This window comes from Lathyrus oleraceus, chromosome 6, assembly GCF_024323335.1.
Source record: "Lathyrus oleraceus cultivar Zhongwan6 chromosome 6, CAAS_Psat_ZW6_1.0, whole genome shotgun sequence".
Lineage (NCBI taxonomy): Eukaryota > Viridiplantae > Streptophyta > Magnoliopsida > Fabales > Fabaceae > Lathyrus > Lathyrus oleraceus.
In genome coordinates this window covers 46,349,800-46,375,594 of record NC_066584.1, presented here as the reverse complement: position 1 = coordinate 46,375,594, position 25,795 = coordinate 46,349,800, and the positions used below count along the sequence as shown (strand labels likewise).

The following is a 25,795-nucleotide window of genomic DNA, read 5'->3' as shown; positions in this document are numbered from 1 at the left end:
TATCTGTTTCTTTGGAAGAACATGTGGAAAGCTTTGGATATCGAAGTGCATGCAGACGAAAATGTGTCATCTTTTGGAGAAGATACTGTTTGTTACAATTATTTCGGATTAGTATAAATATGAGTCTTAATGTTTAGGATTCAGGGTGTTTCATCTTGTATAAAACTCACAAATTTACTCTAAGTATCTGTGTATTGAGAAACAAGTTGTTGAGAGAATGTACATGTGATCACCATACTTTTACATTTTTATAAAATCATTTACATTTTCACCATTTATCTTTATTGCAATTTTACTTTGAAGTCTTCTTTACATTGTCTCTTTATATTTCTGCATTTACTCTTAAATTTTGAATGTTATTTTCAAACCAAGAATATTATCGAAATGTTCATCATTTACAAAATCTAAATTAACAAAAACGCGTGTTCTATAATCAATCTAATCGATCCTATGAATACCCAAAGTATTTTTAAATTTGCAAGACTAACGTTTGTTTACCAATTTCAACGGTCAACAATGCCCAAAACTAGGGGTGGCAAAACGGGCTCGGCCCGCGGGGAATGCCCGTTTTTCCCGCACATTTGTGCGGGGCGGGCCAAGGATTTAGGCCCTCACCCTCAAATGTGTCCGCCCCGCCCCGCCCTATTTTTTTCGCGGGCTTTTGCGGGCATGTGTATTTACATATATTTTTGCATTTTTAGGCTTAAAGAGTGCAGTGTCCGCGGACTTTCCCCGCCTCGCCCTCACTTTTTTGCGGGGCGGGTCTAAGTTTTAGGCCCGCATCCTCAACTATGACCGCCCCGCCCCGCCCCGTTTTTTTGTGGACTTTTGCGGGGCGGGCATGCCCGTTTGCCACCCCTACCCAAAACTGAATTCGACCTCAAAACAAATAAAAAAAACATTTGCTATTTTACTTTTGAAATGCTCTTTTTTAATAAAGGAAGTTAAAAATTATATCAACTCAAAAGCTAGGAGTTGCGAATCCAAGATTAATCATTTCAAGAGAATATAAATAAGAATAAGTTTAATCAATAACAAAAATAGTAAAAGGAACATCTTATCATATTGTGCTTAGCATACTTATTTGTCTCTTTCGTAGAGAAGCAAATATCACTATTCTAATGGCAATAAAGTAGAACTAAAATATCATTAAAAAGTAAAACTATAGGAATGTAATTTGTATGGAATAGTAGATAGAGTGAATCTGTTCTAAAATGTCCTTGACACTAATATCACACGCTAAATGAATACTCATTTGTAGGAGAATATTTAGAGATATCCAAGTTAAATTGAAGGTTGGTTTCGACCAACACATTGGTAAATATTTGATTAAGAACAAAGATTTGAAAATTGAATTTTTTTTATTGAGGGAAAAAATCTAGATTTTTTATATTCTATTTTATATTAACCGTAAAAATATAGATTTTGAATTTTTATTGACCCATAAATCATCTGCATATATTTTATTGATGTATAAATCTTTACTTTTCCTTTTTTATTCCTTTTTATTGACAGTTGAAATTTGAATTTTTTATTTAGAATCTAAGGAGAAAAAAAAACAGAGAAGAATAGAAGATAAATAAATTGATTGAAGAAGAAAAATAATATTATAAGAGGTGTTTTTGAATAATAGAAGAGGAAGATTTTTTTTAGTATATGTTAAGAAAAAAATTATTTTTTAATTCAATTTTAATTATATTTTTTTTTTTTAGTTTTTTATAATAACTTTTTTTTATTTACCTTTATTTATAATTATTTAAAAATGACATGTCATGAATTTGAAAAGTGACTCATAAAAAAATAATGTGACACGTAATTAAAAGAATCACAAATCACATTTACGTTATTTGTTGTTTATTTTACCAAGGATGTTTGTTTTTTCAAAACGAAAAAGATGTTTGATCATTGTGTTGGGCCTATCGCATATTCCACTTAATTAAGGATCTGATTACTCCTAAGTAATCACGAGTAACTCCATCATAATCAGAGTTCATTCCCTCCAATTCATTATTTAATTACTTTTTGCTTTATTTTTTTAAAATTAAAATTAAAAAAAAAAGAATTTTTTTATCTCAATCAGTTTTCTGTTTTCCGTTACACTCTCGATATATAAAACCCTAATTCCTCAATTCACCAATATTGAATCCAGATTCTCGCAGCATGAACAACCCCTGCGATCTCGGCACACCTAATTCTCAATCAGTAGTTGAACAAACCAAAGAGCTTCAAGCATCATGTGCGTCCAAAATCACCAACAAGAAAAGGAAATCCCCAGGATTAACCACTCCTCTGAAGAAATCCTCCAGGGTAATAATCACTATCATTAGGATCGATTTTATCATGTTATGCTTTTTGATTAATAATGCAATGTGGTGAGTTGGAGTAATTGATATAGTTGGTTTGAATTTCTGCTGTTATTTTCAATTATGCATTGAGTTTTGAGATGAGATGGTTAAGTGTTTGTAATGCATGTTTATTGTTTTATACAGCCGAGGAAAAAAGCTTTGGATAGTGGCGGTAAGGGGAGTACTTTGCCTAATGTGTATAGGAAGATTGATTTGCGGTTGGAGGAGAAGTTGTCTGCTGAGGTTAGTGTTCATTCAGTTCATTGGAGTTTTGCTTAATAAGTGTTCATCTTTAGACAATTAGACTTTCAGGTATCTTTTTGAAGGAAGATTTGTGAGAACTTAATTCTTACCACATTGGAGTTTATTTGTTGCTTTTGTATGATGTAATATGTTCTTTTAATGAGTTTTCTACCTCCATCTGGATCAGGAAAATTCAAAGATGTTTGCGGGTCGGCAAATACATCCGTTCTTTTCATCGTGGAAGGTGGAGAAGAAATCTAGGGATTCAGCTGGTTCAGAAGGCTGTTTGTCTGATGCTAAGGGGAGGAGTGGAAGAACTATCTGCGGCCCTATTCATGTATTTGAAGATATTCGGGTATGGTAGTTCTGTCTATGATTTAATATGGTAGCTTGATTTGAGATGAAGTTAGGTGTTTATCGTTTATTTAGGTACATACTTTTTTATGAAGTTTTGTGGTGTGTAAAGGGAACAGTTTGCTTTTGAGGGTAAAGTTAGGAATCTCATCCTTTGATGAGGAAATCAATTGATGATAGTCTATCTACATGTATATGCATAACAAACAAAGTTGAGATCCTTATTTTACCCTAAAAAGTGAAAGCTCACTTACTTTAAGTGTGTGTATCCTTGCTCTCTTCTGGGTTTTAAATTCTGTTATTTCATTTTTGTTTGAGTTAGCCATAAAATTTGCTAATGCAGGATTATACTTCATCTCTTGACTGGAGTGACTGGAAATTTTTGGGAAATACCACTGTTGTGGATTGTGGTCCAGAAAGTTCAAATTTATCTGTTATGGAGGGTTCTGTTGAATCCTTAAATTTTGATAACTTTCTTAGTGGTGTAAAGCCCCCGAGCACTTCAATTTCTCAGAATGCATTGTCTTATTCAGATAAGCTATCTACACTGTCAGAAAATATGAAGGAAATGTCACCAGAAAACTCAGCTGTGCTAGCTAATGAGCCAGCAACATGCACTTTAAAGCCGGAAAATGCCATAGTGGTATGTAGTTTTTGTATAATCTAATAACGTCTTCTGTTTGCAGTAACCTCCCCCCTTTACTATAGGATATCAGTGGAAACTAGTTTAGAGGGGCGAAGTATATCTCAGCTCTATGCTAATAACTTTTTACTGTTTCCAAAAATTATTTCCAGGACTTGGAGATGGATGATGACAGTACTGTATCTGGGCAAGCGTGCATTTTTGGAAAATCAGATACCGAGCCACCGAGTATGTTTCTTCGAGAAAGGTTAAATGTGAACCATACCTGATGTCTTATGGAAAACTTTACAACATCCAACTATGTCGTTGTCACCAACCTGACTAGTTTCACATTTTGTTTTTGGTGATTTCATATTTATGTTATGCACATTCCTCTTATATCGTAGATGCTTCTGCAAACCTTTTGGCGAATATGTTGTGCATAATTTCCTTCTCCTCATTTTTCTTTTCCACTGACACAACAGTCACCAAACTTTTGTCTGGGGCTCAATTAGTTGACCCTTATGTCTTGAAAAGATATATGCCCTAATTAATTGGTTGATTTGTAGTTATTTTTGCTTAAAGTAATGAGTTTGTGAGATCATTTGTGGTGTCGAATGTGTACATCTTGATATATGTGGTATACCAGTTTCGGCAATTTATTTTTGCAACCCTTATCCCACATTCTTTCTCCTAAACTACTTGGTAGTTGGTATGGTCTGGTTACTCTGATCCCCTCGGTAGTTTAGCAATGGGATTGATTGATCATTTAAAAGAAAATGGCTGTATTATCGTTGCTTGTTTTCTAAAAGACCATTGTTACTATTGAATCCCTCTGCAAAGCCTTGCAAGCAAATTTATTTCCCGATAGTGAAGTTTTCCCTTCTATCATATTGCAGAATGAGCACTTTCTGCCATAGTTGTGAAGATAAGGCTGAGAGCAGCTTATGGATACACAAGTACAAACCAGCAAAAGCCTCAGAGGTTTGACATTTCTAGTTCACAGCGTATTCTTTTTTAAAAGTAAATATCTGAGTTGCATGTTTTGATTCTAAATGTCCATACTTCCTGAACCATACTTTTCTTGTTTTATGGTATTTATTTAGGTTTGCGGTAATAGTGAATCCCTGAAATTCTTGAGTGACTGGTTACATCTTTGGCATGAAAGACGTTACCAAAACAAAAAGGGTTCCTCTAACAAGGATCATAGTGACATACCAAATGTGGATAGTGATTATAACTGTCCTGATGGTGGCTATGCTTCAAAAGATGAGGGTTCCCTGAAGAATGTTCTTTTAATTACAGGACCAGTTGGGGTATGCGGATACATAACCTTGCTGTTGTGCTATGAATGAACTGATTATAATACCTTCTGTTGTACTTTTGAGTATTTGGTTACATCCATTCAACTAATATATGATCAGAAAATATTCAGGAAGGTTTATTAATTTAACTGGGTTTCTAATGATAATACACAGAACAGTTATCTTTGTTTTTCTTGGCATTTTTTATTTTAATGAAATAAGTGATGAAGTCCAAACTTCTCCGTTTGTGCTTTATAAAGTTTTCTTGCAATGGGTTAGTGTAACATAGCTGCACCTCTGTTCAGCTATGCATAATATCTGTTGAGGAAAATTCTGAGTTATCACTATCTGTGCTCCCAAATTCATGTTTTCTTGCAATGGATTAGTGCTGTAAGTTAGTTGTCATGGTTAAGCTGAATGTAGTTGTTGATAATTCAGAATTATCACCATCTGTGCTCCCAAATTCATGTTTTCTACATATACATTTCTTGTCCATAACTTCATATTGGTTGCTGAAGCACGAGTTTGTGATATTGCAGAGTGGCAAATCTGCAGCTGTATATGCTTGTGCCCGAGAGCAAGGGTTTGAAGTTTTAGAGGTATCCCTATTTATAAATTTGTTTTGGTTATTTATGCTTTCAACTGATCCATCTTTGTATTGATAATATTCATTGATTTCATGCTCGTGTAAATCTTAAATAGTCAATTTTTTAAAAGAAGATATAAGGTCAAGTATGCATAGCAATTAATTAGCCAAACTGAGATACATATTGACAGTGTTAAGCTACTCTGTCTTGGCACATGTCTTGGCAGTCCTAATGAGCATCCTATCTAAAAAATATCTTTAAGTTGCTAAAAATGATTCCTTTCTTTGTTTTTATGTATCTGTAATTTCTGTTATTATTTTGGCCAAAATTATGAAAGGTTTTCTCTCATGTCAACAGCTCAATGCATCAGACTGTCGAAATGGGGCTGCTGTCAAGCAGTATTTTGGAGACGCTCTTGGATCGCATGGTGTCAAAGGGTTTGTTAGTTTGTCCTGTCAATGCTTACTAATAACTATTGCGAATAAAATCATCTGTAGCTTAGTTTTTTTTTTCTGACAGTACTTGATAGTTTGATACCCGTGCTTCCGCTTTCCTTCAACATTTTATAGCTTATTTTAAATGCTGAATAAATGTTATGATAAAATTCTTGAACAACAAAATCATTAATTCCAATTCCTAGTTAAAGTTAGGTTCAGGCTAATTTTTTTTTATTTGTTTCTTTATTTATTATTATAGTTAATATTATAACTATATTTATATAAATAAGCATGTCTGAATATGAGGCAGGTAGAGTACTAAGGTACCCCTACCCAGTACGGCTGCATCACATGAGCTCCCTTCAAACTTTGCAGACAATTGCCTACACCCATCTCCTATCCATTAAGCAAATAATTTTATCCTACTCATCATGAACAACTTTTGCCGGTACCCACTAGGTCCATTACCCTTTTTCATCCCAACATACCCATTTAGAAACTCTATAGAATGAACACTTCTGTATGCTGGATAACAAAAAACTTTGTGCTAGTAGTAGCTGTTGTAAAATCACATTCAGATTTTTATGTTGTCCTTATGTTAGTAATTTGATATTTTTAGCCTCTATCCAATTGAAAAGAGAAAAACAGATTTTAGATGTTCAGAATTGTAAGAAAATAGTAATTACCAAAACAAACATGAGCTAAGCATTCATAAGTCTTTTTGGGGTCCATAGATGTCTTAACTCTTCAGCAATAAGCTTTTAATAATGACTGGGCTGGTTGCAATATTCATTCTTCACTGAAGATGAGGCCTTCTTCCTTGATTCAATTTTATTTTAATAAAATCAAGTTACTTGTTTAAAAAAGCACTACTATCAAGATACTGTGGTAACATATTTAACATGCTGTATATCTCAGGTTAGTGAAACACTCTGTGAGTTTAGAGAAGAAAACTGTGACATTGCTGCCAGCTTCAGCTTCGCCTAATGTGAAAGCAGATGAAGAGATGGCTGATGATATGATTGAAATGACAGCTATATCCGATGATGGAACTCATAGTCCTGGTGGAACATTTCAGAAGTTGCACGACATTAATGATGCACTTACATTTGATACTGTCCAAACTTTAATTCTAGTTGAAGATGTTGACATCCTTTTTCCTGAAGACCGTGGATGTATTGCTGCCATACAACATATTGCCGAGACAGCAAAAGGGCCAATTATACTGACCAGCAACAGTGAGATGGCTTGCTTCAATAGTGCATTATTGCTCTGCATATAGCTTTTATCTATGTGTTAATATAAATGTGTTCATTTTTGTCAATTAGATTATAATGCTGGCCTGCCAATTAATCTCTGTCGACAACGCGCTTCTTTCTCTTTGCCATTGCCGGATGAGTTGCTTTGCCATTTGTTCATGGTATGTGGTTTAGAATTTCGAACCCCTTAAAAGAAGGGAAAATGAAAAGACTGAAAGTGAAATTTATATCTTGTGCGGATGATCTGCAGGTTTGTGGCACAGAAGAAGTCAACTTCAATCCTCTTTTACTAGAGAAGTTTATCCATTTTTGTGACAGAGATATTCGTAAAACCATTATGCATCTTCAGTTCTGGCTGCAGAATAAAAAATATAGCACAGGTGACAGAACTTACCATTTTAAGATGAAGATATTGTTTAATTGATAATCATATATTAAATGCATATTCTGATTAATAGATAGAAGTATATTCCTTATCTTTAAATTGTTATGTGCTTTATGTTTGGAACTAGATTGCAGATATGCATGTAAATGCCTTATAAGAAAACCATAACTGCTCAAATTTGGATCACTAATGTATAATGTGATCGTTCTCTTACAATTCTAGTTTACCCATTTATCTTATTAACAGCTTGTTGAAACTTGTGATTTCTTTCTTCACTGTCCAGATAAGAAAGTGCAGACAGTATATGGCTCACTTCCTTTTGATCTTGAGGCTGGTCATAAGATACTACCAAAGATGATACCGTGGAGTTTTCCCTCAGAGTTATCTAAACTAATTGAGAATGAAGTTTCCAAGTCAATAACCATAGCAGAAAATAACTCAAGGTGGGAAGGATTAGTTAACGAAGAGCTTTGCATAAATGACGAGAAAAATAGCTTAGATGTGCAGTGTACAGGAACTGGTTATTTAGAGCCCAAGGTAGAGGTCATGAAGAGAATTGGACCTATTACAGACTGCAGTGAGTTTGATAGTCAATATAGTGCTATCACTGAGCTTAGTAATTGTTCTGGATCCCCAGTAACATCGTCTTTGCAAAAGGACCAAGGTCAACTTTTTGTGATGTCCTCTGATGATATGGATGAGGATCCAAATAATAGACATACTGTAGATGTTCATGACGACGCTTACACGAGACAGGCCCATGAAGGCAACACTGAATCTTTCTTTAAGTTTTTATTGAATCAAAGCTATGCCAACATGTCTTTTTGCGAGCTGCTGCGTTCTAGTTTGGAAGATTCAGAGGAGGAACATTGTAAATATTTAGACACAACTTATGATGCATGCTTAAACAAAACAGATAAATCACCTGATCTGGCCCAGTTTCCAGAACCATGCTTTGTTTCTGAGACTGCAATTCAAAATAGAATAGAAACAAAATTTGGAGTAGAGTCTTCTGGGCAGCTCGCCTGTCCAGTAGATGTTTCTCTGGATGATGAACTGAAACCATTCTCTCCCAGGGTTTGTCAGCGCTTGGCCGAAGTGCCTCAAGATCCCGATTTTTTGGTGAATACTGAAATTCCCAAATCTTCTCCAAGAGCAACTTCACAAGATTTTACTGATGTGAACATGGAAATTGCATCTGCATCTGTTTATAACACGATGGATGAGTGCAGCCAAACTGATTCAAAGTTGGAGTCAAAGTGTGTTGACTGTCCATCTATTGAGATCGATATGGTGCAAAATTCGTGGAGGAAACTTCGTGATTGTCGAACAGATTTAAGACAGCATGCCACCTCAGAACAGATAGGTGCTATCGAAGTTGTTAAACTTGCTAGTGGGCTGAGCGATCTAATTTCAGAAGCTGACTTGTTGTTTCGTAATCACCAGCAAAAACAGTGTGTAAGTACCTTGAAAAATATTTTTCTTCAATTGTGTTGTATCCTTACTCCCGATATAATACTCTAAACATGCAGGGTATTATGGAACCTCCAGTTTTCCTGGCTGATGATGTCACATTTAGTTGGTATGATGAGCAAATGATGATGTCAACGGTTGCTGTACATGGTTTCTGCTTTTATGCCAAGCAAATAGTTGATGCTGGATCCATATTCGGTTTTGAGAACAGGGTAGACGTAGCTTCAGAGATGTTGGCTTCTACTACAAATATTATGGCTTTGGGGAAGTTATCTAGACAGGACCACACCAAAACAATACATAGCTATACTAAAGAGCTATTAGAGATGAACAACACAAGAAACGGAAAAAAGAGGTATATAGTCTTGTCTTTCACTTTGGTAGTTGTCTATAATTTTTCAGTATTTGTTAATAATGATATCAATTTAGCAGTATGCAATACAACGAAAGCAGAACACCTCTGTTCAACGTAATCCGATCCATTGTTCCTAAAAGATCATCATCTGCAATTAAAGGCATTGCATTCAATGAATTCCTTTCTTCACTACGCCACATTTCAATTTCAGAGGGTTTCCAAATGTCACAAGGTGTTAAAAATATGAGAAAAGGAAGGTACATGTTTGTGGAATCAAGTTCAATTGTTTTCAGCCTTTCCAATGATTGAAAAAGTTAATCAGAAAATTCTTAAATCATTTGTTTAATGTTTTTATGCAGGCGAAGCGCTCAACATTATTTGAGCAGAGGTAAAATGATGTTGTCTCCCGAGGATATATCATTGATGTGTGAAGGTGATTTGTACAGCAAGATATCTTCACAGTATGCTGCTAACATGGAAAATAACACTACATGATTGAACATTGTTGTAGCTTATATTTAATTTAATAATATGGGCATTCATTCCTTGACATACATCTACAATAAGCTTTTTTGACTTTGGTTGTTGGCATAGGAATAGATAGTATACCGGTAATGCTAATTTATGTTCTTGGGTACATGTTAAAAAATTTATTAATAGAAAAATTGTATTGAAAAAAATAATAAAATCATTAATTATAAATTTCTATTAAATTTAACACACAATTTCCAATAAATTTTTAGTATATTTTTCTCTTAACTTGTATTCCAAGGACACAAATTAGCATTATCCTAGTTTATTTTCCCCTATGATTATTATGGTCATGGGCCGGGATTGTAAATTAAATAGAACAATTGGATTCGAATAAGAAGTAGAAAATGCAAAAACGTTTAATTGTGTACACTATCATTTTTTAAATAATCTTCAAAGGAAGGTAATTACTAGTTGAGTTTACTTGAGCAATTAACTTGATCTAATATTTATTTTGATAATTACACATTTTAAAGTATTTTTTTTAGTGATCCAACTAATATCATTTTATAAAATACTCCTTCCGTTCCTTTTTAAGTGTCTTTTTAAAAAAAAATTGTTTCTTTTTAATTGTCACTTACAAAATTCAATGTACTATTAGTTGTATTTTGTCAAAACCATCCCTAGTTAATCATTACAAAGAGAGAGAAAAAAAAATGAATGTAATAAATAGTTAAGGGTATTATAGGTAAAAGGAGAATTGTAGTTGAAAAAGTAAAAATAATGATTAATTTTCTTGGTTGAAAAACATAAAAAAAGGACTTTAATTATCTAAAGTTAATTTACCGTCTTAATACAATTAAATCATTCAATCATAAAAATAGAAGAATACACGCACATAAGGGACACGAAATTCATCATATAGCAACCATCATAGCATCCAAATTCAAAATTATGAATCAAAACACTTATCCTAAAAAGGTTAAATGTTCCTGCATTCTACCATTCTACCATACCCTTACTATTAGAACAAATTCTCACCCTTACCTGAATTCCTTGCAAAAATTCTAAATTGAAACATTCACTCTCTTCCCTTGATTACCTTTCATATTGCCTCTTTACTCATTTTTCTCAAATATCACGCACTGCGAAAATCCCCTAAACCTAGGTTCCTCTTAACTTTTTATTTTTAGGGTAAACTTTTCTAAATCATCAACTTGCCTCAAACTTAATTATCTCATATTCCTTCCTCCCACTAACTTTCTCAATTTATCATATTTGGCCTAATTATTCTTTCTTCACTAATTAATATAATAAAAATAAATAAAACATTATTTTTAATTATCAAAACAATTCTAAATTATTCTACTTACTTCTATCATTTCTCTATACCCCTAATTCAAGGATACATACTCCGCCAACATCCAGTAATAAAATAAATTATCAAAATCCATAATTCAAATAATTAAAATATAATAAAATATCTAATAAAAAATATGGTGTTACATCCCCCACTTATAAAGTCATATTCAGACCATATATTATCCGATGTTGGACTCTCTGAAAAATATTTTGTGTTGGATGTTTTGATAGCCAACTTTCTTTATGGATAAATTGGAGGAAGCCTTTTGAAAAGCATCAAATGCAACTTTCTTTATGGATAAATTGGAGGAAGCCTTTTGAAAAGCATCAAATGGTAAATATAAAAAAAATGTATTTCAAGCTATACAAAAAGGCACCAATTTAGTCTCACTTTAAGATATCGACGATATATGTGTGAAGGAAAAGATGTTAGAAATTGAGAAAAACAACAACAATTCAATACATATTAATACAAACAGACCAAACAGCATTTACAAAAATGGGTTCATCGCATCTCACTGATAGAGTTACCTCTTTCCACATATAAGAGCATTTTTGTCTCTCTTAATTACTGAATAAGCAAAACTTGTTAGCAACTCCATGAACATCATGCCGACAGGGACATACTACTAATGTGCAACGCGTGCATTGGATCCTTCAATCAAACCATTTGGGGATTCTAAAGCAAAATTAAAGTACTCATTATCCACGGCGAAACTTCAAACTAACATGAAAAACATATCCATAAAACAAAAATTATCCATTAATCACGACAATATGCAACATAATCTAAACGGGGATAACATCAGCTTTGGCAAGCATAGAGGATAGTTATAATTGGATTTCTTTGGGGATTTCCCCTCCAGAAGAAATAATATGTTTTCTATTCTATTGACAAAGAAAAATATAACCAATAAACTAACAGTTACATTATTTAGATCATGCAGAATCCAAATTTCATTGAGATAAGACATTAAACAACATATATTTTCATGGGAAGAAATCCATAAAATTTGCATTCACTATTTTACTTGTCTTTTTTAATTTTGAACATATACAGAACGAATTGTAATAAGTTGGAGCTTGTACCGCTACAGTAAAATGCACGGTGGTTAATAAGAAAACCTAAAGCAATTTAAATTAGGGCTTGAAGAGAGAAAAGCAACCTTAAGCAATCTAAAATAAGAAAATCTTAGGGCTTGAAGAGAGAAAAACACCCTTAAGCAATCTAAATTTTTGCAAGTAATCTAAGGTAAGGTGGGAGAAAGTGATTTCTCTATGGATGTATAGTATGAAAGGATAGAGAAGATGGGTTCTTACTCTCTTTAGGAATTGTCTGAATTGATTATGAATTGTTGTTGTATGTAATTCTGAAATTTGATGGTTAAATATGCATTCATCTAATTTTCGTAGCTGGATTTGTGTATATATGGTTCTGTTTATATGTATGTTTGTGTGCCATTGTTGGAGTTGTTGAAAGTATGAACATAAACATGAATTGATGAAATTGAATGGATAAAAGGTGTGATTTTGTGAATTAACATGTCATAATGATGTTATAACGTATGATATGATTTTATGGACACTTAGGGATGTTTGGGATTGAATTGGGGGAGTTTTGGAGGTTCTCCAATGGAAAAATCGTGTTTATGGTGCTGCAGGTCTGGAAAACCTCGCCCAACGAGCTCTCCTGGAGAGCTTGGCCCTATGAACTTCGCTCAGTGAGCTGTCGTGCTCGCCTGGAGAGGATGACATCACAAAATTTATGTTCGCGACTCAAATTGTTGTAACTTGAGTTTCGGAACTCGGATTGAGGCGCGGTTCAAAGTGTTGGAAAGCTAACACATATAGCTACATTATGTTAGTGTCTTGTGAGATGAATTTCCATGTTTGAATAATGTATGAGTACATGTTGTGAAGTGTGTGTATAATTGCATGACTTATTGTACATTCTTGACGATGAATCAATGTTGAGATGTTTTAACATGATCGAGTGTTGTATGTGAATATATATTTGACATGGTGCTACTATTTGGTCAATATTTGTAGGTATTTCAGTGTTGTTTATTATTTATTATGGAATTAATCAATTATTGTGTGTTGAGAACGGCGTTGTGCATAATTGTGGTAAACACATGGTGATAATTTTGGTGATATTGCATATTGTTGAAAATCATGCATCATGGATACGAACTTCAGTTCAGTTTTGATGTGCTATGATCTGATGGTATGGATTCAGGAACGAGTAGTTGGTTCTAGATGGGAATGGGTGAAGTGTTAGTAAATATGTTATTAGCGAATGGTGTGCTTTGGTTCGATGGTGTAGATTCAAGAGTGAGTAGCTTTTCCATATGGGAATCGGTGAAGCATTACTAAAGGTGTTAGTAGCGAATTGGTGTGCTTTTATCCGATGGTATGGATTCGGGAGCGAGATGGACGTGTATTGTCCGTAATGGTACTACATGCATAAGTGTCACGTTGTATCGGTAGTCGCGTTATATATATATATATATATATATATATATATATATATATATATATATATATATATATATATATATATATATATATATATTGAATGGATGTGAGATTATGATGATGTTTATTGTGTATTCAATGTGTGTTATGTTGTATGTTTCTCTACCTTCACATTCTTTACGTGGCTCATATTGAATGTTATTTCTCACCTATTTGCTTCATGTTGTCCACGATGGAAATCTTGCAGATAATCAGGAGCGAGCATTGTTGTTGTGTGTGGGAGGTAGCTTGTTGGAGATACTCTTTGTTTTTATTTATTTATCGCTTTATCGCATTTTAATGCTCTGATCGTGTAACATCAGGGACATGAGTTTGTTGTGTTTTTTCTTAACGTTGAATTTGATGCTTGAGAAGTTTATTAACTATTTATGATGTTTTATTGAGGTTTTTATGATATGATTTTCGCTGCATGTTGATTATTGTTGAATTGTGTTTTAGGTTATCATTGGTGATGGCTTAGGGGGGGGGGGGGGGGGGGGGGTTACTGTGGAAATTGGTAAACAACCGCTGGTCCTCCCTAGGCTTTAAAACGAAGGGTTACTTGCAGGATCGACCAGTTGATCCTAGGACATGTGCTAGTGCAAGTGAGACTTGTCTAAACTTCGACGGAATGACTTTGTGAGGAACGACTCCTAACAAAGTGTCGAACAAGCGTAAGGTTTTTCCACACGAACGGTTTTAGACAATGTTATCGCCTGTAGGTGACTCGTGACTGACAGTGCTACAACATTCAAAAGAGGTATACGACGAACACGCTTTTGGTGAACTCTATTATCGTAATAGAATCAGTGTCGACAGCGTAAACGACAACGTAAAATGATAACTCAAAAGTAAAAGAAATTAAGATAAAATGTTCAACGGGAACAATTGAAAAGTAGGGAAGTTGCATTGAAATAAATGTGGTGATTCACGTATATAGCACTCTCAGAAAAAACTCTTGCTTCCTCGCGCTAGGAATGGGAAATTTTCTTACAAGTGATTTCGTAGTACAGAGTGAACACCTCGAGCCCCTTGTGGGATACTCCTATTTATATTAAACTAGAGGAAACTACTCATAAGCTAAACTCTTAGAAACTAGCAGATGTTATGTCACACGATCTGCATAACCGCCGCACTCATGTCTTGCTAACTGCTCCACATTATGGCGCTCTTATTCCTTTTGGAACTGCTATTTATTTTGAATTTCAAATTTCTCCCGCCCAGACGTTAGGACGGAGCTGACTTCTGCACATTTGACTATAATTCTTTAAGTCCCAAACCTTGCGTCGGTCGACAGAATGGCATGTCGACGAGGCCAACTTTCCCCGTCGGCTTCGTCCTTTGGTACGTTTTTCTTTCTTGCTTGCTTCCAACATCTCTTTATCTTTTGGTAGGGTATGACCCCCACACTCACGGGACTCTTTCATTAATTGTGCTTTCAGCTTGCCTAAGAAATATTTCGTGGTAACAGGGGGGGCTTTTTTGCCTTTACCCTTTGACTCAACTGCTTCCAATTTCTTCTCATTAGAGATCATCACTGCTTCTAGGGATTCCATAACACTTTCCACTTCTTTAATTATTCCATTATCTGTCATGTTCCCCTTACTTAAAGCCTTTTGGACCCCTTCCTTTCTTACTTTATTTTGATTGTTTTCCTTCCTTGTACCAGTTTTTTTTCCAAAGACACAACTTTTATTGTGGATGGGGGACTCATATAAGTTCCTACTGCATCTCCCCAGGCTTGGCTCTTTCTTAGGTTCCTACGAGGTTCTAGGAAGAGGAGACGTCATTAGCCATGGACCAAAGGAGAAATCATGTTCTTCAATCTCATTATAGCCTTTCGCTCCACTCTCGCCAAGCTCTTCACAGTCTTTGAGTTAGTGACCAATCCTCCCACAAGCAAAGCAAAATGTTTTGAGCCTTTCGTATTTGAAAAAACCTTTAGTATCCGTTCTTGATACTTTATGACAATTCATCTCTTCAAGGGTTTCCTAAGACTTACATTAACTTTGATTTAAAGGAATTTTCCATCGTGTTTGCCTCATTTGGATCCATTTCTTCAAACTGACCGATAATGTCTCCTAATTTTTCGCCATTGTAGTTGATCTAAGCTTCAGGGGTAGGTCGTAAATACTAACTTAGAACGTACCAAATTGCATTTCCATTACTGAGGATTATTCTTCGCCTAAAACCCTCTATGGGATCAGGAGGTTTCTATGAAAACTCCATGGTCCGTCATTTATCACCGTCTCCGCATCCCGTTTTAATGAGAAATTAAATAAGAAGAGATTATTCCCAGATATTGTGCTTCGAAGTTGTTCTTGAGCCACCACGCTTGGATCATTATTGATTTTAAATCCTTTACCACTTCTAGGGATCACCACTGCTTAGGGGGGGGGGGGGGTTGCCTTTACCCTTTGACTCAACTGCTTCCAATTTCTTCTCATTAGAGATCATCACTGCTTCTAGGGATTCCACAACACTTTCCACTTCTTTAATTATTCCATTATCTGTCATGTTCCCCTTACTTAAAGCCTTTTGGACCTCTTCCTTTCTTACTTTATTTTGATTGTTTTCCTTCCTTGTACTAGTTTTTTTTTTCCAAAGACACAACTTTTATTGTGGATGGGAGACTCATATAAGTTCCTACTGCATCTCCCCACGCTTGGCTCTTTCTTAGGTTCCTACGAGGTTCTAGGAAGAGGAGACGTCATTAGCCATGTCCCAAAGGAGAAATCATGTTCTTCAATCTCATTATAGCCTTCCGTTCCACTCTCGCCAAGCTCTTCACAGTCTTTGAGTTAGTGACCAATCCTCCCACAAGCAAAGCAAAATGTTTTGAGCCTTTCATATTTGAAAAAACCTTTAGTATCCGTTCTTGATACTTTATAACAATTCATCTCTTCAAGGGTTTCCTAAGACTTACATTAACTTTGATTTAAAGGAATTTTCGATCGTGTTTGCGTCATTTGGATCCATTTCTTCAAACTGACCGATAATGTCTTCCAATTTTTCGCCATTGTAGTTGATCTAAGCTTCAGGGGTAGGTCGTAAATACTAACTTAGAACATACCAAATTGAATTTCCATTCCTGAGGATTATTCTTCGCCTAAAACCCTCTCTGGGATCAGGAGGTTTCTATGAAAACTCCATGGTCCGTCATTTATCAACGTCTCCGCCTCCCGTTTTGACGAGAAATTAAATAAGAAGGGTTTATTCCCCAGATATTGTGCTTCGAAGTTGTTCTTGAGCCACCACGCCTGGATCATTATTGATTTTAAAGCCCTAATGTTGAAAGGGTTATCGGTCCATAGATTTCCAATAAGCATTCTGTGAAAGATTTCATCACCTAGTTCAACCTCTCCATTTACCATTATTCCTTCTTTTTCTTCCTCTGATAGTGGAACATTCTTCCACCTCTCCATAGCTCACCATGCCACCTATCAACGCCACTTGAGAATTAGATTTCGTCGTAAAAAAAACCAAAACAAAGAAATAAAACTAAGACTCGAAGGAGTTAGATTTGAAGGACCGCCAAAAGAGGGGTAGAAAACTGGGTATAGAAAACCCTAGAAAGAACCACAATCAAATGAGGCGGAGGAGTCACGATAAGTTAGAGAGAGAGAGAGAGAGAATGTTTGACTTCTCTCTAGAACACGTGGAACGCAAGCTCTCAATGTGTTACCTAACAACCTTACTACACAATATAGTGTAACTACAATTTTTCTTCAAGTTGCACACCACAATATATCTAACACCTACTTTTTTTTTGTGCAAATTTCACTTCCCTCTCTTTTAATACAATATGTTCAAGTACAAAACTCTTGAATAATTTCAAGGATAATAACTACATACCTCTTTTGAATTTAAAATTATTTGTAATTTCTTTTTAAGAGTTAAACCTCACAATTTGTGGCATATCTTCACCATCGATATCAACTTCATATGCATTATCCAACTCATTTGTCAATTATTCATCATCTATAACATTATGACACGTTGTTTATCCAATTTTTGTGTGACAAACCTATTAGAATAAAAATTAACATTATATTTCTTATCGAAAATATTTTTCAAGAGTCATCATAGTCTCTTTCTTCCTTGTAAATGGTAATTTTTAGAGGAATTGTCTTATCCTCAATTTCTTTCAATCGTGATTTATTTTTGGTAGGAGTGGCAAAGCATGTCGTGTCCGTTGGGACGACTCATTTAACTCATTATTTTAGACTGATTGAGCTCAAGTTTTCAACTCAATTCCACTAGTTAACTTGTTTCTTTCGATTCGCTGAAAACATTGAGTTAGGTCGAGGCAGGGGCAGGCCAATCTGTGAGTTAAAAGAAAAAAAATATTGGTTTTATATAGACTTTGTGTTGGATTTATTTTGAATTTTTTGTTGAGATATATTTAGTGTTATTGACTTTATTTTAGGGTTTATTTATGATGGACGAGTTGTTTAATTTTAAGATTTGTTTAATCTTTTTGTGTTTATAATGATGAAATTGTTGGTATTAATTATAATGTTGAACTTGTTAAATATGTTTAGTTTCATAAGATTTTATATATAATTATTTGATTTATTCAACTTTGATTTTCAACCATGATTGTCTATACATGCTCTTCATCATTTCTAATATGAAAGAAAGATGTCTAAAATATGAGTTGAATTTGCCAAGAAAAAACCTTATAATTATCTTGCTAATGTGTTCAATTTTTTAATCAAAATTTTAAATATTTATATTTTATTTTTACTTAGAAAACATGTTAAAAAAGAATTTTGTATCACGAGTCAACCCACCAACTCGATAGTCTATCATTAAACGAGATGGAGTGATATTTTAGACTCAGCTACCTAAATTGACTTGATTCCTCTTGTCTCGCTTTTCGACAGGCTTAAGCGGGGCAAGCCTACTCGTTTCCTAATGAAGTACATCATCAAAGTCATTATCCATTCTCCAATCCCTTTCTTTTTTACTATTATCAAAGTGGACATCTATTTTCTTGTTTTTCAGAATTGACATCATCATAAGTATCATCACCTCTTTACTATTTTGTCCTTAATCTGTGGCATTTCATCACACCAGAACACCTTTCAAACCTTCAAAACACCATATTTTTCCTTAGCACAAGCAATCTCATTCTTCCAACATTCCAAAAGATATTTAGTTCCTTTTTACTGCAAATGGGAAGTGAGGGGCAAAGATAAATTAATCATGGGTTGTGAGAGAGGGGGAAACTACAAAAAGGAAGAATGCATTTGAAAGCAATAACTCCTCAAAAGGCATTTATAGAAAGAAAGTTAAATGTCCTTTTAGGCTGAGATTTGTGCTAAGTGGTAACAGTTGGAAGGTGATGGTTAAGTGCGGGTTGCACAATGATAAACTATCTAAGAATTTAGAAGGTCATGACATATTGGATTGTCTAAAATATCATGAATGATAGTTTGTGAATGACATGGCGAAGTGCAATATGACTCCAAGGTACATAGTTGTTGCTTTGAAAGACAAAGATCCGAAAAATGCCACTAGTCTTACGTAGGTGTATAAAGCTAAAGCTACATACAATATGAGCAAGAGAGTGTCATACCCTAAAATTGTCCCTACCTTTTTTCATTTCATCTGGCTCATCGCTCATTTCATCTGCATATTCACATATCATAACCATCTATCATAAGACATTCATTTATAATTTCACTTTTCAAAATGGCATCATTGATTCAAATGTTTCTTGTTATTTAAGATACAAGGCACTAAATTATGATTTGCAAGCTTATGGTCATTGTGCTTCACCTTGACATTATGGATTGTGGGCATAACAAATTGGGGGTTGATCTTTGTTCTTGAGTTGAATCTTTGTGAAACCTTAATCCTTGATCTAGACATCTTGATTATGATAATTACGTCATGAATAATTGATTTTGAAGGTATGCTTCAAGTTTGACTTTGATCAACAAAATTCAACCATAGAAGGTTGACCTTTTGTTGATTATTCTTTGTTGAGTTCTTACATGGTTTGTTTGGATAATTCAAGGCATAACATGGAAAATAGGAACTCATTCATTCAAGATCAAGATTCATATTCAAGTTCATTTTCAAATTCAACTTTGGAGGAAAAAACATATTTCTTAAAACACAAGTTACATACACCATTCAAGGACCCATTTCATTACAAAATCCAAGAAATCAAAATTACACAAAAAATTACATCTTTTGACTTAAAGTTAACTTTTGGTTAAACAGTTGAGTTTATTTGAGCAATTAACTTGATTTAATATTTGTTTTGATAATTACACATTTTAAAGTATTTTTTTAGTGTAATCCAACTAATTTCATTTTGTAAAATACTCCCTCAGTTCCTTTTTAAGTGTTTCTTTTTTGAAAAAAAATTGTTTCTTTTTAATTGTCACTTACAAAGTTCAATGTAGTATTAGTTGTATTTTGTCAAAATTATCCCTAGGTAATCATTATAAAGAGAGAGAAAATAAAATGAATGTAATAAATAGTTAAAGGTATTATAGGTAAGGGTAATGCTAACTTGTGCCCTAAGGGCACAAGATAAGACACCCACTTATAGAAATTTTGTATTGAAAAAACCAATTATAAAATTAATTTTATACCTTTATTAAAATCAATGCACAATTTCCAACATAAAATTACTTTCTTTAGTTCTTATCTTGTGCCCCTATGGCACAAGTTATCATTACCATATAGGTTAATGTTAACTTGTGCCCTAAGGACACAAGATAAGACACCCACTTGTAGAAATTTTGTATTGAAAAAATCAATTATAAAATTAATTTTATACCTTTATTAAAATCAATGCACAATTTCTAACATAAAATAACTTTCTTTAGTTCTTATCTTATTCCCCTACGACACAAGTTAGCATTACCATATAGGTAAGGGTAATGCTAACTTGTGCCCTAAGGACACAAGATAAGACACCCACTTATAGAAATTTTGTATTGAAAAAACCAATTATAATATTAATTTTATACCTTTATTAAAATCAATACACAATTTCCAACATAAAATTACTTTCTTTAGTTCTTATCTTGTGCTCCTACGACACAAGTTAGCATTACACTATAGGTAAGGATAATGCTAACTTGTGCCCTAAGGGCACAAGATAAGACATCCATTTATAGAAATTTTGTATTGAAAAAACCAATTATAAAATTAATTTTATACCTTTACTAAAATCAATGCACAATTTCCAACATAAAAAGTAAAAATAATGATTAATTTTCTTGGTTGAAAAACATAAAAAAAGGCTCTCACACTAAGTGCGGTCGCGACAGACAGAATGCAGAATTTTCTGCATTTTTCATCGTTGGAGGCCTTCCGGACCTCCGATTTCAATTCCGTAAAAAATCAAACGTTCAGAAAATTATAACTCATACAATACTTTAATTATCTAAAGTTAATTTACAGTCTTAACACAATTAAATCATTCAATCCTAAAAATAGAAGAATACACGCACATAAGGGAGACGAAATTCATCATATCATCATCATATAGCAATCATCATAGCATCCAAATTCAAAATTATGAATCAAAACACCTTACCCTAAGGAGGTTAAATGTTCCTCAATTCTACCATTCTACCGTACCCTTACTATTAGAACAAGTTCTCACCCTTACCTGAATTCCTTGCGAAAATTCTAAATTGAAACCTTCACTCTCTTCCCTTAATCATCTTTCATATTGTCTCTTTACTCATTTTTCTCAAATATCACGCATTGCGAAAATCCCCTAAACCTAGGTTCCTCTTAACTTTTTATTTTTAGGGTAAACTTTTCTAAATCATCAACTTGCCTCAAACTTAATTATCTCATATTCCTTCCTCCCACTAACTTTCTCAATTTATCATATTTGGCCTAATTATTCTTTCTTCACTAATTAATATAATAAAAATAAATAAAACATTATTTTTAATTATCAAAACAATTCTAAATTATTCTACTTACTTCTATCATTTCTCTATACCCCTAACTCAAGGATACATACTCCGCCAACATCCAGTAATAAAATAAATTATCAAAATCCATAATTCAAATAATTAAAATATAATAAAGGGTTAAATACACTTTACCCCCCTGTAATGTTAGCGAGTTTAGGGTTACCCCCCTGGTAAAGTTATTTTTTCAATACCCCCCTTATGTTATGTAGATTCCTTCATAGAACCCCCTAATATCCAGGTGGCATGGAATCTTGGTTTTTTATTTCAGACGTGGCTTTTTAATTTTTTTATTTTCACATGTGAATCTTCATTAGGTCTCCAGCATGGCATAAACTAGAAATTAGGGTTCCAAATCCATCCCTCTCTCTCTTCGTGAAATCCATCCCTATCCCAAATCCATCCCTCTCTCTCTTCGTGAAATCCATCCCTACCCCAAATCCATCCCTCTCTTCATCTTCGTCCGTGTCCCCTTCATCTGGGTTATGGGTGGCAGCAAGGCATCTTCCACGAGTGAAGTTGGAAACGGCTTACCAAGATGTGGATGCAATGAAACCATGAAGTTGTTGGTCTCCAAGTCAATTGAAAACCCCGGTCGCAAATTTTGGAAATGCAGGAATTATATGGTGAGCAATTTTGAAGCATTTTATTATTTTGAGTTTGATTTCGAAATTAATTGTTGGTGGTGTTTGTCTCAAATTGCAGAATGGGTGCGGTTTATTTTTGTGGGATGATTTGGTCAGTGAGTTTGCAGTGAAAGAAACCAATCCGTCCGGATGCCGCCAATGTGAAGTCAACAAGGCTTATTTGATTGAATTTGCTAAAGAGATTGTTGAGGAGATAGATTGCAGAGTCGGAAAGCTTAACAAGTTAGAAAAACTGAAGAAAAAGATTGCAATGGAAAAGAGGAAAAATTTATGGTTAATGTTTGTAATTGGTCTGTCATGGATGTTGATAGCAGCTATGGTTAAGTTAGTCTAATGAGTCTGTCATGTAATTGTTATGTCATTAGTGTTTTTCAGCAATGTAATGTTGAACTTGTAATGTGTTCATCAATGAAATGTAATCTGTTCATCAATCTTAAACTGTCAGTGCAGCATCATTATTTGATTAAACTTTCAGCATTCAATCTACCAATAATGACAGAAAAAAGTTATATCATAATGAAAGAGCAAAATTGCAAAATCATCAGAAAACTACAGAATAATTTTATAGTCAGTAATTCTAAAGAAAATATGACATAGTAAACATATAAATAAATTGAAATATATTAATGTAGTCTATCTCTTAAACTTTTTCAGTGCAGAATTCAAGGTGAATGTAATTAAATACTTTGGCTTTTTCTTTAGGTCCTGCAGAATTCATGGTTTTGTTGTAAGATTAGTGCACAGACTAGCCATGGCTCTCTGCAGAATTCATGGTTTATGAAAAACAAGAAAAAAATGTGACAGACTAGCCATTGTGTTTTATAGACAATACACACCAATAATGTTAAACTGATACATTAGAATTGATCATCACAGTAAGTGCATATGTTTGTTACAAAAGGATTACAAAATACATGTCTTCAAAGATCAGTTGGCATTACAAAAGAGTTTTCCAAAAGGATTACAAAATACATAGCAGAAACATAATAATCAGTCCCTCATTTTGAAGTGGGTATGTCTTCATTTTCTGGTAGGGTAATTGGTTTGTCACTAGATATTCCTTCACCTGTTATGGGTCTTTTAAACCAACTCAACTTGATCCTCTCACTTTGCCTTCTTTTGATGATAGGTTTTTTTTCAACCCTTTTTCTGGATTGTTTTGTGATTGAGGCAGCCACACTAGATCCTGTTTGACTCATAATAGTTGGAACAGGCATATCAGTTGGAGGCTGTGGATCAGTTGGAACAGGCACATTTGTTGGAACAGTCATATCAGTTGCAGTTGGGGCAGGCATATCAGATGCAGTTGGCATATCATTTGCAGTTGGCATATCAGTTGCAGTTGGCATATCATTTGCAGTTGGCATATCATTTGCAGTTGGCATATCAGTTGCAGTTGGCATATCAGTTGCAGTTGTAGTTGGGGCAGGCATATCAGATACAGTTGGCATATCATTTGCAGTTGGCATATCAGTTGCAGTTGGCACATGTCCTTTTTTAGGTTTTCTCTACAATGTAAGACACAATGTATGGTTGTCATCACAATGCATATCACAATGAAGAATGTAAGACAGAATGTAGAATGTAAGACAAAATGTATATCACAATGAATTACCTTTCTTTTAAGTGCATTGGGATCCTGAGTGGTAGCCTTACAAGTCATAGCATTGTGACCAAAATTATCACATTTGGTGCACTTATATGCAACACCAGATCTTCTCTTCCTTGCACCATCCTCTCCACTTTCTCTTATCCTAATCTTCTTAGGTCTACCAGGACCATTTTTATATGCAGGTGGTAGAGGTGGTTCCATCTCAACTTCTGGCCACATATCTTGACCATTGATTGGACTTACTGAAAATCCATAACATAGTGCAAACTTTTCTCTTGTGTAACAAGCATCAACAAATTCATCAGGGTTTTGCTTTCTATAACTCAGAGCAGCTACAGCATGCCTACATGGAATTCTTACTAATTCCCAAAAATTACAACTACATGACCTTTTAGCAATGTCAACAATAAATTCATGTGTGTTGTAACTATGTGTAACCTGAAAAGTCTCAGCAATTGCCCATGTTGGCAACCAATGACCACTATTGAACACCTCATTATCTAACCTTCTCCTAGGTATTGGCATCACCTTATGTGGCCAATTTTCTAGTTTACTTGCAGAGGTGGATAACCTATTCATCAGATATTTTCTTATCCACTCACACATTGTGAGTATAGGTTTGTCCCTAGCAGCTAGAATGGTAGCATTAAAAGACTCTGAGATATTATTCATCAATGTATCACATTTAGGGTAAAAAGAAAAGGCATGCTTACACCAGCTTTTGGTAGGAACAGCCATCAACCAAGTCCAAGCATTGGGATCTGCATTCTTCAATTCATTCATCTTTTGGACCCATGCCTGATAGTATGTGGCTTTAGCAGCTCCCATCATTAAATCTCTAATAAGGGCTCCTCCACCAAACCTTTTCTTGAAATTAGCATACAAGTGCCTAAGACATAATCTATGCTCAATAGTATCAGACAATTCTTCAAATACAGCCACAAGTCCCTGATACAAAATAGAAATTTTTTCAACATTTAGAGAATAGAATAATTTGCAACAGAAAGATAGAGTTAAATACATACCTTCTGTTGATCAGAGATAAATACATATCTTCTATCCTGACCAATGTCCTCCATTAGTAGTTGTGTAAACCATCTCCAACTCTCCTTTGTTTCATTTTCAACCACACCAAATGCCAAAGGGAAGTATTGATCATTAGCATCCCTGCCTACAGCAATAAGTAACTGTCCACCATACTTGGTCTTTAAGTGACATCCATCAACCCCCACAAATGGTCTGCATCCATGAATAAAGCCTTTCTTACAGCCATCAAAACAGAAATAAAATGACCCAAACCTTGGTTGTATGGATGGACTAGGTCTTTCTACATTTATCTTCACAGTGTTGCCATGGTTTACCCTTCTTAGTTCTTCTGCATACCTCCATATGGAAGCATACTGATTGTCAGCATCACCTTCAATTATCTTCTTGGCAATTAGCTTAGCCCTCCATGCTTTTGCAACAGTAATACCCACAGAATATGTTTGCCTCATATCTTGGATGATGTCTCTTATCCTGACATATTAATACAAACAGACCAAACAGCATTTACAAAAATGGGTTCATCGCATCTCACTGATAGAGTTACCTCTTCCCACATATAAGAGCATTTTTGTCTCTCTTAATTACTGAATAAGCAAAACTTGTTAGCAACTCCATGAACATCATGCCGGCAGGGACATACTGCTAATGTGCAACGCGTGCATTGCATCCTTCAATCAAACCATTTGGGGATTCTAAAGCAAAATTAAAGTACTCATTATCCACGGCGAAACTTCAAACTAACATGAAAAACATATCCATAAAACAAAAATTATCCATTAATCACGACAATATGCAACATAATCTAAACGGGGATAAC

At 34.4% G+C, this 25,795-nt stretch overlaps 2 protein-coding genes across 3 annotated transcripts; both read left to right on the top strand.

Annotated features, from left to right (window-relative positions):
- The first annotated feature begins 1,946 nt into the window (after positions 1-1,946).
- Positions 1,947-9,914, top strand: LOC127092501 (uncharacterized). 2 transcript variants are annotated; one of them, XM_051031390.1, is made up of 16 exons: positions 1,947-2,307; positions 2,490-2,588; positions 2,776-2,943; positions 3,286-3,585; positions 3,738-3,832; positions 4,464-4,548; positions 4,671-4,880; positions 5,408-5,467; positions 5,813-5,892; positions 6,811-7,130; positions 7,221-7,312; positions 7,402-7,531; positions 7,820-8,994; positions 9,069-9,364; positions 9,439-9,621; positions 9,724-9,914. In XM_051031390.1, the coding sequence occupies exons 1-16, from the start codon at positions 2,161-2,163 to the stop codon at positions 9,857-9,859; spliced, it is 3,576 nt and encodes a 1,191-aa protein (XP_050887347.1). In that variant the 5' UTR covers positions 1,947-2,160; the 3' UTR covers positions 9,860-9,914. The 2 variants fall into 2 exon arrangements, with proteins under 2 accessions (XP_050887347.1, XP_050887348.1); XM_051031391.1 differs by having other exon boundaries at positions 1,950-2,307; positions 9,442-9,621.
- A 12,013-nt stretch (positions 9,915-21,927) lies between these two features.
- Positions 21,928-22,653, top strand: LOC127093924 (uncharacterized). Its single transcript, XM_051032815.1, has 2 exons — positions 21,928-22,298; positions 22,378-22,653. Exons 1-2 carry the CDS (start codon positions 22,158-22,160, stop codon positions 22,651-22,653), a joined length of 417 nt encoding a protein of 138 aa, XP_050888772.1. The 5' UTR covers positions 21,928-22,157.
- Positions 22,654-25,795: the final 3,142 nt, after the last annotated feature.